General features: G+C 45.9%; 1 protein-coding gene across 1 annotated transcript in view; it reads left to right on the top strand.

Annotated features, from left to right (window-relative positions):
* The window catches only part of MEI1 (meiotic double-stranded break formation protein 1), a 58,294-nt gene that overhangs the window by 27,855 nt on the left and 16,575 nt on the right, over positions 1-13,864 (top strand). Inside the window, exons 19-21 of the mRNA XM_045835009.1 lie at positions 1,261-1,408; positions 5,363-5,638; positions 12,989-13,154. Coding sequence (XP_045690965.1) covers positions 1,261-1,408; positions 5,363-5,638; positions 12,989-13,154 — 590 coding nt within the window. The remainder of the gene's footprint in view (positions 1-1,260; positions 1,409-5,362; positions 5,639-12,988; positions 13,155-13,864) is intronic.

Genomic DNA, 13,864 nt, shown 5'->3' with positions numbered 1-13,864 from the left:
ATCAGATTAATATTTTTTATTCTTGAGGTTTAGGAGTTTTCTATATATTTTAGATATTAATTCCTTATTAAGTATATGATTTGCAAATATTTTCTCCCTTTCTGTGGGTTGCCTTTTAATTCTGTTGAAAGTGTCTTTTGATGCACAAAAATTCTAAACTTTCACAAAGTTCAATTTGTCTGTTTTTCCTGTTGTTGCGTATGTCTTTGTGTCATATCCAAGAAATTGTTGCTAAATCCAATGTCGTGAAACTTTTGCCTTCTGTTATCTTCCAAGAGTTTTATAGTTTAGGTCTTACATTTATTTGTGGATCCATTTGGGGCTAATTTTTTTAAAAAAGATTTCATTTATTTTTATTTTCAGAAAGGGAAAGGAAGGGAGAAAGAGAGAGAAGCACCAATGTGTGGTTGCCTCTTGTGCACCCCCTACTGGGCACCTGGCCTGCAACCCAGGCATGTGCTCTGAACTGGAAGTCGTACAGGTGACTCTTTGGTTCACAGGCCAGCATTCAATCCATTGAGTCACACCAGCCAGGACTGGGCTAATTTTTTTATGTTGTGTTTTTTTCTCCATTGAATGGTCTTGGCACCCTTGTTGAAAATCTTTTGATCATATAGTGAGGGTATAATACTTATTAATTAAACTTTATTCAGATTTTGCCTGTGTTTCCTCTATTGTTTCTTGTCTGTTCCAGGAAGAATCTAGGATACCACATTGCATTTAGTATTATCCATTTTTAAATTTTCTTTTTTGGTACTTACTCTGATAGGTGAGACATATATCATGGTAGAAAAATGTAAAGGTATAAAAAGACACTAGTGAAAAGTCAAGCTCCTTCTTATCCCCATCTCCCTTGCGTATACAAGCATAGATGCCTCCCTCCCCCAGGAATTAGCCCACTGAACTCACAGGTGTGTCAAGGTGAGTACGAGAAGAGAGGAGTAGACTGGCAGCCAGAGCAGGGCCTTCTTAACCCCAGGAGTGGCATTCTTCTTTTTAACCGTACTGGCCCCGCCCGCTGATGTTTCACCTTCTAGGTGTGAGGGAGGAGTCTCTGGTCCCTCATGGAGCCTTGCACAAAGCATAGAAACGTATGTTGTGCATGTGAGAATGTTTTGGAAGTATATATGGCATGCTGTTTGTGCAAGGTGTCATTAGGCTGTGGACATGCTGGAGCAAAATGACGATGGCTAAGGGAGGATGTGGCAAGGCGGGACAGCTATCTATGCCTTTCTCACTCAGACTCTCCTTGGTCGACAGGTTTGTCTCAGAGGCAGACTTATTTGTGGCAGTGCAGAGCTTCCTCCTGTCCCTGCAGGGCCAGGGTGAGCACCCTCCACTCCTGGTCTTCAGAGCATCCATCTATCTGCTCGCAGTGTGCCAGGACAAAGACAACGCGCTAGATGAGGTATGGGCCGAACGCCAGGCACTCTTCCTCCTCCTGCGCCTCTGTATGTTGTGGTTCCTTGGGAGACCGTGATGCTGTGTGTATGGAGAAAGGGGATGGGGGAGAGAGGGGGGAGAGGTAGGGTGCTGACACACAGAGAGCCTATGTAATTTAACTAATTCTCTCAACAGTCCTGGGAGGCAGAGATGATTATTTCCTTTTTACAGACAAGTAAATCAAGACGGGTTAAAATCATTTTCTTTAGGTCACACAGTTAATCGGTAGGGGGAGCCGGGACTCCGACTCAGATTGGCCAACTCCCACGGCTCTTTTCTTAGTACCGACCCGGGAATGTGCAGGAGAGAGGTGTGAGGAGTTTCCTTCTGGTAACACTTGATCAAACAAAGTGGGTTGCTGGGACCCAGGTCATTGTTAATCAGGCCCACCTCGAGTTACTTTTGGTGGTGGTTATACGTGTACAAGTTTTCTCCTTCCAGATTCTTTATAAACTCTTGGGGATAAAGGACTATGTCTGATTCATCAATGACTCTCTCCCGTTTTTCATTGAAGATTGCTTCTGCTCCTTAGATGTGGACCCTTCAGCCTCAGCCTGAGGATACTCTTCCTTCACTGACTATTCATTTTGCCTCTTTTGGTTACTGTTGGAGCCAATGTGATTTAAGCAAGCCTGGTTTTTTTAAATCCTCAACCTGAGAATATATTTATTGATTTTAGAGGGAGATTAGGGGAGAGAGAGAGAAACATTGATTGGTTGCCTCCTGTACATGCCCCGACCAGGAATTGTATCCACAACCTAGGGATGTGCCCTGCCTGGGGATCGAACCAACAACCTTTTTGGTGTACAGGATGATGCTCCAACCTACTGAGCCACTCCACCAGGGCTAATTAAACCTGGTTTAGTTTGAATGGAAGCAGGAAGGTGTAGTGGAAGTGCAATGGGTTTTTAAGCAAGATAGACCTAGATATACACTGTCCCATTGTCTCTCTTTTTGTGGTATTAACAGCCATTGGTGATCATGGCCTTTATTCATTGTTTCACTGGGGACTACAAAATAATAATATCCTAATTCTGTCATTCTCTCTTTGTTTATTAACTGGAATATTTGTATAACAATAAACTTCCCCTGCCCTGGCTGGTATAGCTCAGTGACTTGAGCATGGGCTGCAAACCAAAGGGTTGCTGGTTCAATTCCCAGTCAGGGCACATGCCTGAGTTGCAGGCCAGGTCCCCAGTGGGGACCACGTGAGAGGCAACCACACATTGATGACTCTCTCCCTCTTTTTCTCCCTCCCTCCCCCTCTCTCTAAAAATAAATAAATAAAATCTTTAGAAAAACCAAAAACTTCCCTCATCAACTGTTTGTTTACTATGAATGGTAAATTGTAGAGTTAGAATAGGTGGAATGTTTGATTTTTTTCCCTTTAATTACCAGTTTTAAAAAAATGAATTGGTTGCCTGGAGTTCTCCAAAGGTGACTGAGGGAATTTTTTTAGTATTGTTATGAACTCATGGATTTAAAAATATTTGATGTATTTTAATCTGCTGGTAGTGTGGCTGTCTCGGGGGGGTGGACATTTCAGGATGTCAAGTTCTAGTCATTCCTGAAGGTCTTTCTTTTTAATAACTTCTCTCTAGTTTGATCAGCATTTCCTCAGCCTTGAGCACTACTCAAACAAATGAGCACGTGATTTTTATTTGTTTCTCAACATTTCAGCAACCTAGCCAGTGTGGATTGACCACTTGCCATGTGCCAGCTGCCTTGTGGGGCCCTGTCAGGGTTGACATGAATCAGACATGTTCTCTACCCTCAGGGAACAAGGGTTTGCCGGGAGAGACAAAAGTGTTTTCTGTAAGGCAGGCGGCAACAGCAGTGGGTGCTCGCCTGAAGCCTGAAGGACTGGCCAGGAGCTATGAAAGCACTTGGGAGATTGTTGTATCAGGAGAGGCTTCCCGGAGGAGACTGGGGTGAAGGGAGAACTTTTAGGCTGAGAGTAGAGCAAGATTTAAAATACAGAATCAGGAAGCTGCCCACTGTAAACACTCAGGGAAGTTTAGTGTGCCTTTGGTGAGACGTGGGAGACGGTGGGAAGAAGCTGGAAAGGTGGGCATATCTTTAGTAGCATGCTTAAAAACGAAATTAGGAAAACAATTCCATTTATAATAGCATCAATAAATAATGTACATAGGAAAAAACTTAATAAAGTGCAAGGACTTGTACTCTGAAAATTATAAAACATCATTGAAATAAATTGAAGAAGGCCTAAATAAATAGAAAGGCATTCTTTGTGTTCGTGAATCAGAACACTTAATAGCCAGTTACAAGACAAGTAAGTTCGGGAATGTAATGTACAACACAATGAGCATAGCTAACAATACTGTTTTGTACATTTGAAAGTTGCTAAGAGGGTAGATCTTAAAAGTTCTTAACACAAGGAAAAAAATTTTGTAACTATGTGAGGTGGTAGATATTAACTAAACTTATTGTGTTAATCATTTTACAATGTATACATTTATCAAATCCTTACACTGTATATCATAAATTTATACAATGTTATATGTCAATTATATTTCAACAAAAATGGAAAAGAAAAGAAGACTTAGTGTTCAGATGGCAGTATCCCCAAAATGATCTATAGATTCAATACAATCGCAATCAAAATCCCAATTGCCCTTTATTTTTTTTTAGATATGGATAAGCTGATCCTAAAATTCATATAAAAATGCAAGAGACCCAAAATAGCCAAAACAATTTTGAGAAAGAAGATCAAAGTTAGAGGACTAGCACATTTTGACTTCAGAATTGACTGCAAAGCTACAGTAATCAAGATAGTGTGGTTTTGGGCCTGGCTGGTGCGGCTCAGTGGTTGATGCTGGCCTGCGAATCAAAGGGTTGCCGATTCAATTCCAGGTCTAGGGCACATGCCTGGGTTTCAGGCTGGCATTCTGGTAAGGGGCACACGAGAGGCAACCATACTTTGATGTTTTTCTTCCTCTCTTCCTCTCTCTAAAAAATAAATAAACAAAATCTTTAAAAAAGATAGTGTGGTTTTGGCATAAGGATGGACATCTAGAGCAATGGAATAGAACTGAGAGTACAAAAATAAACCCATATATTTATGGTCAATTGATTTTTATAAGGATACCCAGATAATTCGGTAGGGAAAGAATAGTCTTTTAAACAAAACGGTGCTGGAACAACTGGATATCCACCTGCAAAAGAATGAAGCTGGACTGCTACCTCATACTATACACAAAAATTAACTCAAAAATGGATCAAAGACCTAAATGAAAGAGCCAAAATAAGGTACAAAACTCTTGGAATAACATAGTAGGGAATTGGAATTTTTTTATATGTGCAGTGGGAAGAGAGAGGATTTTGAGGGTTAATAAACGGTTCAGCACACCTTGTGCTGTGTCTGTGCCAGGCCCTTTGCCAGATGCTCACTGATTAGTCGGCCACAGTCCCTGCCCTCCAGCAGCTCAAGTCTAGTGTGAGCGGCAGACACATAGGCTGCCAGTTACAAAATGCTGTGGTAAGTATGTTTATGGAGCTGGGTTTCTCAGCCTTGGTACCATTCACCTTTTGTGTGGCATCATTCTTTCCTGTGGGAGGCTCTCCTGTTCCATAGGCTATTTAGCAGTGTCCCTGTCCTCGCCCACTAGATGTCAGTAGCACTCCCCCAATGAAGACCATGAAAAACGTCCAATTATTTCTGAATGTCCCCCAGGGAGCAAAATCACCCCCAGTTGAGAACCACTGTCATAAGGTAAACACAGTGGGGTTTTCTTCTCCCAGGAGGGCATTGGGATGAGCCAGTGAAGATGTCCTTGGAGTACTGAGATGCCGGTACATTTTCCGTCATGTCGTAGCTATATGTTTGTTGGGGCTTCGCGGGGCTTCTGCAAGTCGTATTTACCTCCTTTCTTTTCTTTTCGTTTTTCTTCCCCTTCAGGCTGTGGTCAGTGCCATCAGAAAATTTCTAGAGGGCACCCCGGACCTGCACCTCATCTACACCCACCACCCGCTCCTGCTCAGGTTCTTCCTGTCGTATCCAGAGCTGATGAGTAGGTTCGGGCATGGTGTCCTGGAACTTTGGTTCTCCTGGGAAGAGAGCAGCTGTGAGGAGCTGGATGATACCCCCTCTGCTGGGCAACCCACCCTCCCTGCCAGCTTGGCAGCCCTGTTCCACATACTCAGAAGCAGCCCCAGCATCCTGCTTATTTTGCTAGTAGGTGACCACTTGCTCATTTCTACATTCAGAGATAGTGGGCCCTCTCTCCCTGGGAGCTGGTTTACTGAGGTCAGGAGGCACCAGCAGCCGTTTCCGCCTACATCTGGACTTATGTTGTTCCCACGTGAGTAGGAAGTCCTTTTGGCTGGCAGGTGCCTGGGTTCTATGCATTTGTACCCTGTCCTAAGTCTGATGGAAGTCTGCTCACGTGTTGCGCGTGGGTCACCGGCCAGCAGTGACCACGGAACGCTGTGGATGGCTCGACGATAAACACGCGAGAAAAAACATGCACAGAGACAAACTAGTTTCTGTGGGGAAGTAGGGACGAAATGGCCACCCCCCCTAGTGGGGAGCGCGCCGATTTACAGTCCATACCTGCTTTTATTGGGCTCATGCTGCATAATAATTCAGGTAAAGTACAGTACTCATTCGGGGGAAGTAAGGAACTACAGAAAACAAAGAACTCTGCCGGTCTATTGAGTTGGGGTCAAAGAGCTGTAAGACTGAGGAACAAAATAACTTCCTCCTAAGACCCTTCTCATTCAACTGAGAGCATTCTAAACAAAGAAGGTTTCACAGTAATTTACATATTCTTTCTTAGGCCTGATCACCCCGGGAAATCCGCACTTCTCAGTACCAAGCTGTACTACCCTGTCATTGTTTCAGGCTTAGGTGGAGCAAGGGAACTAGGTAACCAAGAGATAAGGAGATTTTCTCCCAGACGATGAGAACTCAGGCTATGTCAAAGCCGAGGAGCGAGGGTCCATCACCCCCTTTTGCTGCAGCCCCCCCAAGTCCTTCTTTTGGGGGGGCCTCCCAAAGTGATCGTGCCTGGCTTAGGTCGTTCCCCCCGTGGGGAATCTTACCCGTCTTTGGCTAACCGACCAAGCTTTTGGGGGTTCAGTCATGAATAAAGCAGCAGAAGCAGCATTCCTGCCAGGGAGATAAGCTTTTGTCTCCTTGCTGGCTTACAGTTCCAAGGGCGTTCCCTTAGCCTTAGCTAGGCGGGGGTTTCAGCTTCTGATACCAGTCAGGGCGGTTCCCAACACTCACGGAGAGATAATGTGTCCCTCTACTCCCCAGGGCATGTGACTATGAAGGGCTGATCTCGGTCACCCTTCCCTCTCACCTCCCTGTCTTCTCTAAAGCGACTCTGCTAAGAATGGTTTAGTATCGAAGGGGACCTGGCTGTTGCTAGTGCTGGGCCTGGGGCCACCTGGCCAGTGGTATGGTGCCTGAGGGCTCACTGAGGCTGATTGCTCCTTGTTTGAGAGGGTTTAGGAAGATGTCTAGCCTGGGCTGAGACCAGCTGTTTATGTGGAAAAGCCACTGTTAACAGCTTGGGTGGGATGTAAATTGGGTGGGGTGGAGCATCAGGGATTCCCTGGGGTAGAGCAAACCATGTGAGCCAGGTTGATGTAGTCCCACCTCTGGCTCTGCAGCTCTGTGGGGAAAGGGCTCAGAAAAGGAACAATGATCTCTGCCCACCTTTCTCTTCTGGATAAAGCTGTGCCACATTCTCGCCCTGATGCCAAACACTTCAGTTACTCCCCATATGCCACTGGTGCCTCTCAAGCTGCTACCCCGGTGCTGGAGCTCAGAGGGAGTGAGTCTGAGTTAAGTCCACGTACAGGCCCTTTAAGAGGCACTTCTTGGAAATTTGAGTTCCTTTCAATGACTCAAACCCTGAGGATCAGGTTTTTAGAGGCCTTGAATTCATTTATCATACATCTGTTTGGTATTTACTAGGTAGTAGGCATTAGATAATTCAGTTAGGGTTGATTAGTTCTTGCTCTTGAGGAAATCACAGGTGCTTGTTTCATCTCTGTCACCTTATAGAGACTTATAAAGCATCAATGAAGGGAGGGAATGGTGAGGCTAGAAAAAAACCTCGGGTTATGACACTGGGCTGTGGGAGTGGCTGGAGAGTCTGAGCCCCCCTGTGCTTACTCCTGGTTGCTCTGGATGTCTTCCGCCTGGACTCAGACTCTCACTCGGCCCTGCCCTCTCAACCCTTTCCACCCCTGTGTCCCTCCTCCCTTGACCGTCAGACTCCTAGAACTAGTTTTCTGCTCTTGAAGTTACCATCTCTCACTCCTCCACCCATTGGCCTCCACTCCCATCACCACTCGAGAGCACTCTCACCCGGACCAGCACTGGTGTGCTTGTGGCTAATGATAGTGGACTTTTTGGTTCCCATCTTACATATCCTCTTAGTATTTGATGGTTGTCCACTTCCTTTTTGTTGCTTCACTCTTGGTTTCATTAATTCCAGCTCTCATTTTTTTCTCCTACCTCTCTTGGTGCTCCTTGCTAGTCTCTTTTACAGTTTTCTCTCTGGCTAGCGCTTGAAAGTTTATGTTCCTCAAGGTTTTGTCCTAGGCTCTCTTTTTCACTCCGTGTGTTCTTTCTGGGTCGTCTCATTTATTTCCAGAGCTTCGGTTGCCTCCTGTCATATGCTGATGACTCGTATCTCTGCCCATCCCTGACCTTTCTTCCGGGCTCCAGACCCACACAGCTAACTATCTATTTGACATTTCTGTTTAAAATGGAGTTCATTATCTTTCTCTCCCAAGTTCTCCTTCTCAGTCCGATCTGCCTAGGATGGAGGTCCCTCCCTAACTGAAGGCTGCTGTAGGCTGCTAGATTCAAAGGACATAAGTACAGGAAAGAAACAAGCCAAAAAGAAAATGAATCTCAGGAAACCAAATTCTATTTATTTAAAAAAATGTTATTATGAGCCCTGGCTGGTGTGGCTTAGTGGATGGAGAGCTGGCCTGTGAACCCAAGGGTCACCAGTTCGATTCCCAGTCTGGAGCACATGCCTGGGTTCCCGGCCAGGTCCCCAGTGGGAGGCGTGTGAGAGGCAACCACACATTGATGCTTCTCTCCCTCTCTTTCTCCTTCCCTTCTCCTCTCTAAAAATAAGTAAATAAAATATTAAAATTTTTTTTTCATAATATGAAAAATAACACAAGTATCAGGATGGCTGGTGACGTGGGCTGTGAAAGAATTCCCAAAGAGAGGAAGAGGCAGTTTTATTCACTTTCTAAGAGAGGACAGGAGCTGGTGTGAAAAGATACACCAGCAGCAAGAAGTTGGGGCTGTGAGTTTTTATTGGGTGGTAAAGGGGGAAGAGGATAGAGCTAGGTAGTCATGGCAATTAGTTGTAAATTAGGAGGTTTCTGGCTGATTATGCAGGCTTCAGTTTGTTCTGCTGTTATCTTTGGGTTCCGGGTCTGGTGCTCCTGTCTGGCGTGTCTTATTTGCAGAAGTTTTAAAACACCTGCGTGGGGGACGCTTTCAGTAATCTCTCCAGGCCTGAGAATAGAGAATTATGCCTGACAGACCCAAGGAAGTGATGGCTATCTCTAGTAAAGGGGACCGGAAGCGGCTTTTTTTGTCCCTTCAACAAGCATAGAAAATCACACCAAACACTTGCACAGCTTAATTATTAGACGGGAATGCTCCAGGAGCCGCCACGTGCGTCCGGAGACAGAACCTGCAGCCCCTCCGGAAGTCCAGCACGTGCTCCCCTCGGCGGTGACCGGTATCTGTCCCCTAGGAAACGACTAGCCTGACTTTCATAGTCGTATCTTTCTTACATTTACTTAACATTTTGTCAGGTTAGTATACATACTATTGTTTAGTCTTCCTTTTTTTTCTGTGTGAATATGTGTTTTAAGTATCCTTTATTCCATAGACTTCCCCTCCATTTCTTTTTTTGCCCCCCCTTGCAATTTATTTGGCCAGGCAACCAGATGGTTGTTCTGTTGAGTTTCAGATGCAAGCGGATGCAACAGGCAGGGTTTGCTGTTGCATCTGAATTTGTCAGGAAACCAAATTCCTAGAGAAAACCTGTCCTAGGCAAGCTGGATCAGGTACCCCAACCTTTGTTTTGGTCACCCAGTTCTTGTCCTTGAATGTACATTATCCCCATCACCCCTCCTTCTTGGGGGGAGGCAGGGCAGAGAGGAGCCTTGAGCTGTGGCAGGTAGAGCTCAATAAGAAGGAGCTGTACTCAGGGCTGGATGCTGCGTAGAGTTCCAGGAAGACAAAGGCTTCTCTGAGCTTCAGTTTTCTCACATGTAAAATGCAGATAATGGGGGGGATAAATGAAAGAATACATAGGGCCCTGGCCAGTGTGGCTCAGTTGGTTGGGCATCATCCTGCAAACTGAAAGGTCACTAGTCAGTTTCCAGTCTGAGCAACTGCCTGGGTTGCAGGTTTGGTCCTGCCTGGGTTTGGTCCCCAGTCAGAACGCATGCAGGAGGCAGCCGATCAATGATTCTCTTCCTCTCTTTCTCCCTATATTCCCCTCTTTCTAGAATCAATTAAAAAAAAAATAGGCCCTGACCAGAGTGACTCAGTGGATTGAGCACTGCCCTGGGAACCAAAAGGTCACCAGTCTGATTCCCAGTCAGGGCACATGCCTGGGTTGGGGCCAGGTCCCCAGTTGGGGGTGTGTGAGAGGCAACTGGCCGATGTATCTTTCACACATCGATGCTTCTCTCCCTTTCTCTCTAAAAAAAAAAAAAAACATAGGAACACTCTTAATATGACCAACTGAACCACAATGTTAATCTCAGAAAAGGTTATTGAATTGCCCAAGGTCATTAGCTAGTAAGGGCCATGATGATAACTGGAGCCTAAAGTTAATGAATTTTGCACTAAATCAGGTTCTAGAAACATCCATGGTTTAAAAAAAGTGAGAAACAACTTTGTTGTCTGTTCACATATGTAATTCCTACAATTTCTACCCAGCTTCTAGCCACAGGAGGGGAAAAGAGTCTAAAAATATGCATTGGTACCAATTTCTGTTTTTGATATGGGTAATTAACAACCAAAAACAAGCTGTTAATTGCCACTCTTATCAATGGGTGGTCTTTCATGTAGGTTGTTTAGATGTGGAAAAACAATGGTGTCACTGAAGCTGTGTTTGTTCCCTGCTTGGCCACGTCACCCTGGTTGGTCCAGTCCCAGAGAGTTCTGGACAGTTCTGGGCAGGAGAGATTGGAGTGGGCTGTGTTCTGCCCAGAGCCTTCCCAGTCACACACGCAGTGGGGCGCACTCCTTCCCCTGGCATTCACCATGGCCACCAAAGCCTGAGTAGCCCCCTTTCTTTGGGCATTTAAAATATACTAACTCAGGTTTCTGAGGGGCCAGCTCTGGCAATCAGGCAGATACTTGATGTTGAAGGAGCAGGACCTGGAGACTGGTTTAGCCTTGGGCCCTGTGACCTTGGGCAAACCACACCCCGCTGGGCTTCAGCCTCACACTCTGTGAAGTAAAGGGTTGCTGGAAACACACTGAGATTCCCTCTGGCCCTCCGTTCTGTGATTCTCTCCTTCCAGAAATGTTTTCTCAGCCCGACAAGGTGACAAAGATGAAGCTGATCTCGTCTCTGTCCTTCATTAATTCATAGTTACAATGCCACTGCCTTCTTGATAGCAAACTACAGTACTTGGTTTGCCCATTTCCTCACTTGAAAACTCGGGGTGAACCTACCTGGAAGAGTTATTATGAAGACAGATAAACAAACATACATAGCTACTGTTTTTTTTTTTAGATTTTATTCATTTATTTTTAGACAGAGAGGAAGGGAGGGAGAAAGAGGAAGAGAAACATCAATGTGTGATTGCCTCTCACATGTCTCCTACTGGGGACCTGGCCTGCAACCCAAGCATGTACTCTGACTGGGAATCGAAACAGCAACCCTTTGGTTCACAGGCTGGCACTCAGTCCACTGAGCCGTATCAGCCAAGGCATATATAGCTGTTGTTTAAAGAACATAGTACCTGACATTAGTAGGCCCTGACTGAGTGGTTGCTGTTGATAATATAGTTGTTTCTCTGGCAGTCATAGAGGTTTGTGAAGAGCCAAGGCCAGATATCCCTGTGCCATCCTGTGATCAGCACATCTGGAATTGTCTGGTCAGGTGCCTTGTAGACATGTCTCTGTGTGCCAGGAGCTGTCCTCCCTGGAAAGGGAGCCTGCGTGTGACCTTGTGTTCATCGCACCCAGCCCTGACTGGCTCTGCACATTAGCCTGTCCAAAGGAACTGTCTTGTTCGAGCTGGTAGGTGCTAAAAGCTATCAGTGGAATTGCCTCTGGTGCAGCTTCTGACTGGTTTTGCCTTTAACGTGTACTCATTAAACTAACTGTGAAAGCAAATAAAATGCAATGTCCTATCCCACTGTCTGAACCCAAGGCCTGTACACAATAGCTTGGAGCAGAAATAGCCGATTGCCGTGGCAGAGAAAGGGCCCGACCTGATCCTCACTTCTCCCTGTGCCCCGAGTCTGTCCTAACCTGCCCTGTGGCATCTCCATCCCCCTCTTCTCCTTTCCCTGAAGGCACACTCAGGACCTGCTGTCCTGAAATAACCTTTTCTTGACCCTGATGCTTCCATTTACATGAGAGAGGCATCCTGGAAAGTAGAAAGAACTTGGACTTGGAGTTAGTAGTCCTGCATTCAAGTCCTAGCTGTACCACGTTCTGGCTTATGTGACCTCTGGCACCACACTGTCCACGTAAGAAATGTCCAAACCTATAGAGAATTTTGTTGAGTTTATTTGAGCCAAACTGATGACAATTGCTGGGAAGCTAGATCTCAATGGACTGAGAAAATGCTCCAGAGAAAAGCAGTTTTGCTGCTTATCTTATACATTAGAATGAAAGGAGGGTTACATGAAGCCCATTGGTGGTAGAGTAAGGGGGCAGGAGAACACAGATGGGGCGGGGGGTAGGAGGGAAATCTCTGGGGTTGCATAAAAAGTAGAAGGGAAGAGATACTTCTTTTACATTGGTGGGTACAGGATAGTTAACAATTACGTGCATAGAGATGGTATGTGTGCCTTGAGGGGTCTGGAAAAGGAAATGACTCGGACATTTCAAAAGTATACTACCTGAGCTGTAAAAAGTTAATAAATAGGCTCACTTTTAAGGTAAAGATTGACCCTTCGTTAAGGAAGCTACAGGCCTAGGATGTGACTGCCCACGTCACTCACCTTTAGTTAGGAATTTTTATGTTCCCACCACCTTATGTGCTTACCTTCAGTCTCTGAATCTGCAGGAAGCCTGTCGTGCCCGCCTTCCCTGAGCTCGTCAGGCTCAGTATGTGGCCCCCTTTTGCCCACATCTTATCATCTCTGTAAGCGTCCATTTCCACCTGCCTGGAATGGGCCTATAGAATGTCAGGGTGGTGTATAATTGGTGCTGAGTAAGTGAACGCTTCTTCCTCCAGGTTCTGCGGTACCATCAGCCCGGGCCCTTTCCCAGACCTCTCTGTCTGCTGTCACCGACCGTGACACCCTTTGAGCTGTGACGTTCTTCTTCCCTGCCCAGGACCTCATCTATTCCAGCCCCGTGGACGTAGCCCGCAAGGTGCTGATTGTCCTGAGGACATTTTTGAGGAGGAATGAGGATGTTCAAGTGGGCGGTCTCATCCGAGGTCACTTCCTGCTGATCCTGCAGCATCTGCTGGTGGAACATGGGGCTTCCCCATCAGAAGGTCAGTCTGCAGCTGCTCGGGCCACATTTTGACCTGAAAGTCAGTATGATGTGGGCGTCTCTGCCCTGATGAGTCAGCCAGTGTGGGATCAAGCTAAATTTCACCTCCTTCCTCTTTGGAGAGTAGGTACTCAACATATCTGGTATGGGGTGTGTGTGTGTGTGTGTGTGAGAGAGAGTGTGAGTCTTTTTGTGTTTAATGATTCTGTGTGTGTAGCATGGGTGGGTGTGTTTGATGTATGTGTGCATGTCCCCACCCTACATTGCATGTGCTCAGAGCTGTCACAAGAATGGCAGCCTCCAGTTGGGAAGAAGAAAGCTGGAAATGTGGGGGAGGCCAGGCAAGCAGCAGCAGCAGCAGCCAGCAGGAGCCTGGCAGGGGGTGGATCTGTGATGTGCTGGAAGCTCCCAGTGAGCTCCAGAAGGAGTGTCCAAATCTGGAATGGGACTCCCTGGAGTCAAGGAAGCTTGGTGTTTGACACGTAAAAGGTTGGGATTGGTTTGTCTTACCGTATTTTTAGAAAGTTGAATTTTTAAAATAAATTTCCAAGTAATTTAGTGCTTAGAAACTGGAGGAGAGCTGTGGCACTGGGTCCAGTCCTGACTGGAGGTGGGCTTTGGAAATAGATTTAAGGGCGTGTGGAGGAGCTGAATCCTTTCTTTGCAGGGAAGCGTGAACCACATCCCAACTGACAAGAGTGTTGGAGAGCC

Source organism: Phyllostomus hastatus, unplaced genomic scaffold (genome assembly GCF_019186645.2).
Source record: "Phyllostomus hastatus isolate PE091 unplaced genomic scaffold, TTU_PhHast_1.1 phas_contig_198, whole genome shotgun sequence".
Classification (NCBI taxonomy): Eukaryota; Metazoa; Chordata; class Mammalia; order Chiroptera; family Phyllostomidae; genus Phyllostomus; species Phyllostomus hastatus.
This window is presented reverse-complemented; position numbering and strand designations above follow the sequence as displayed.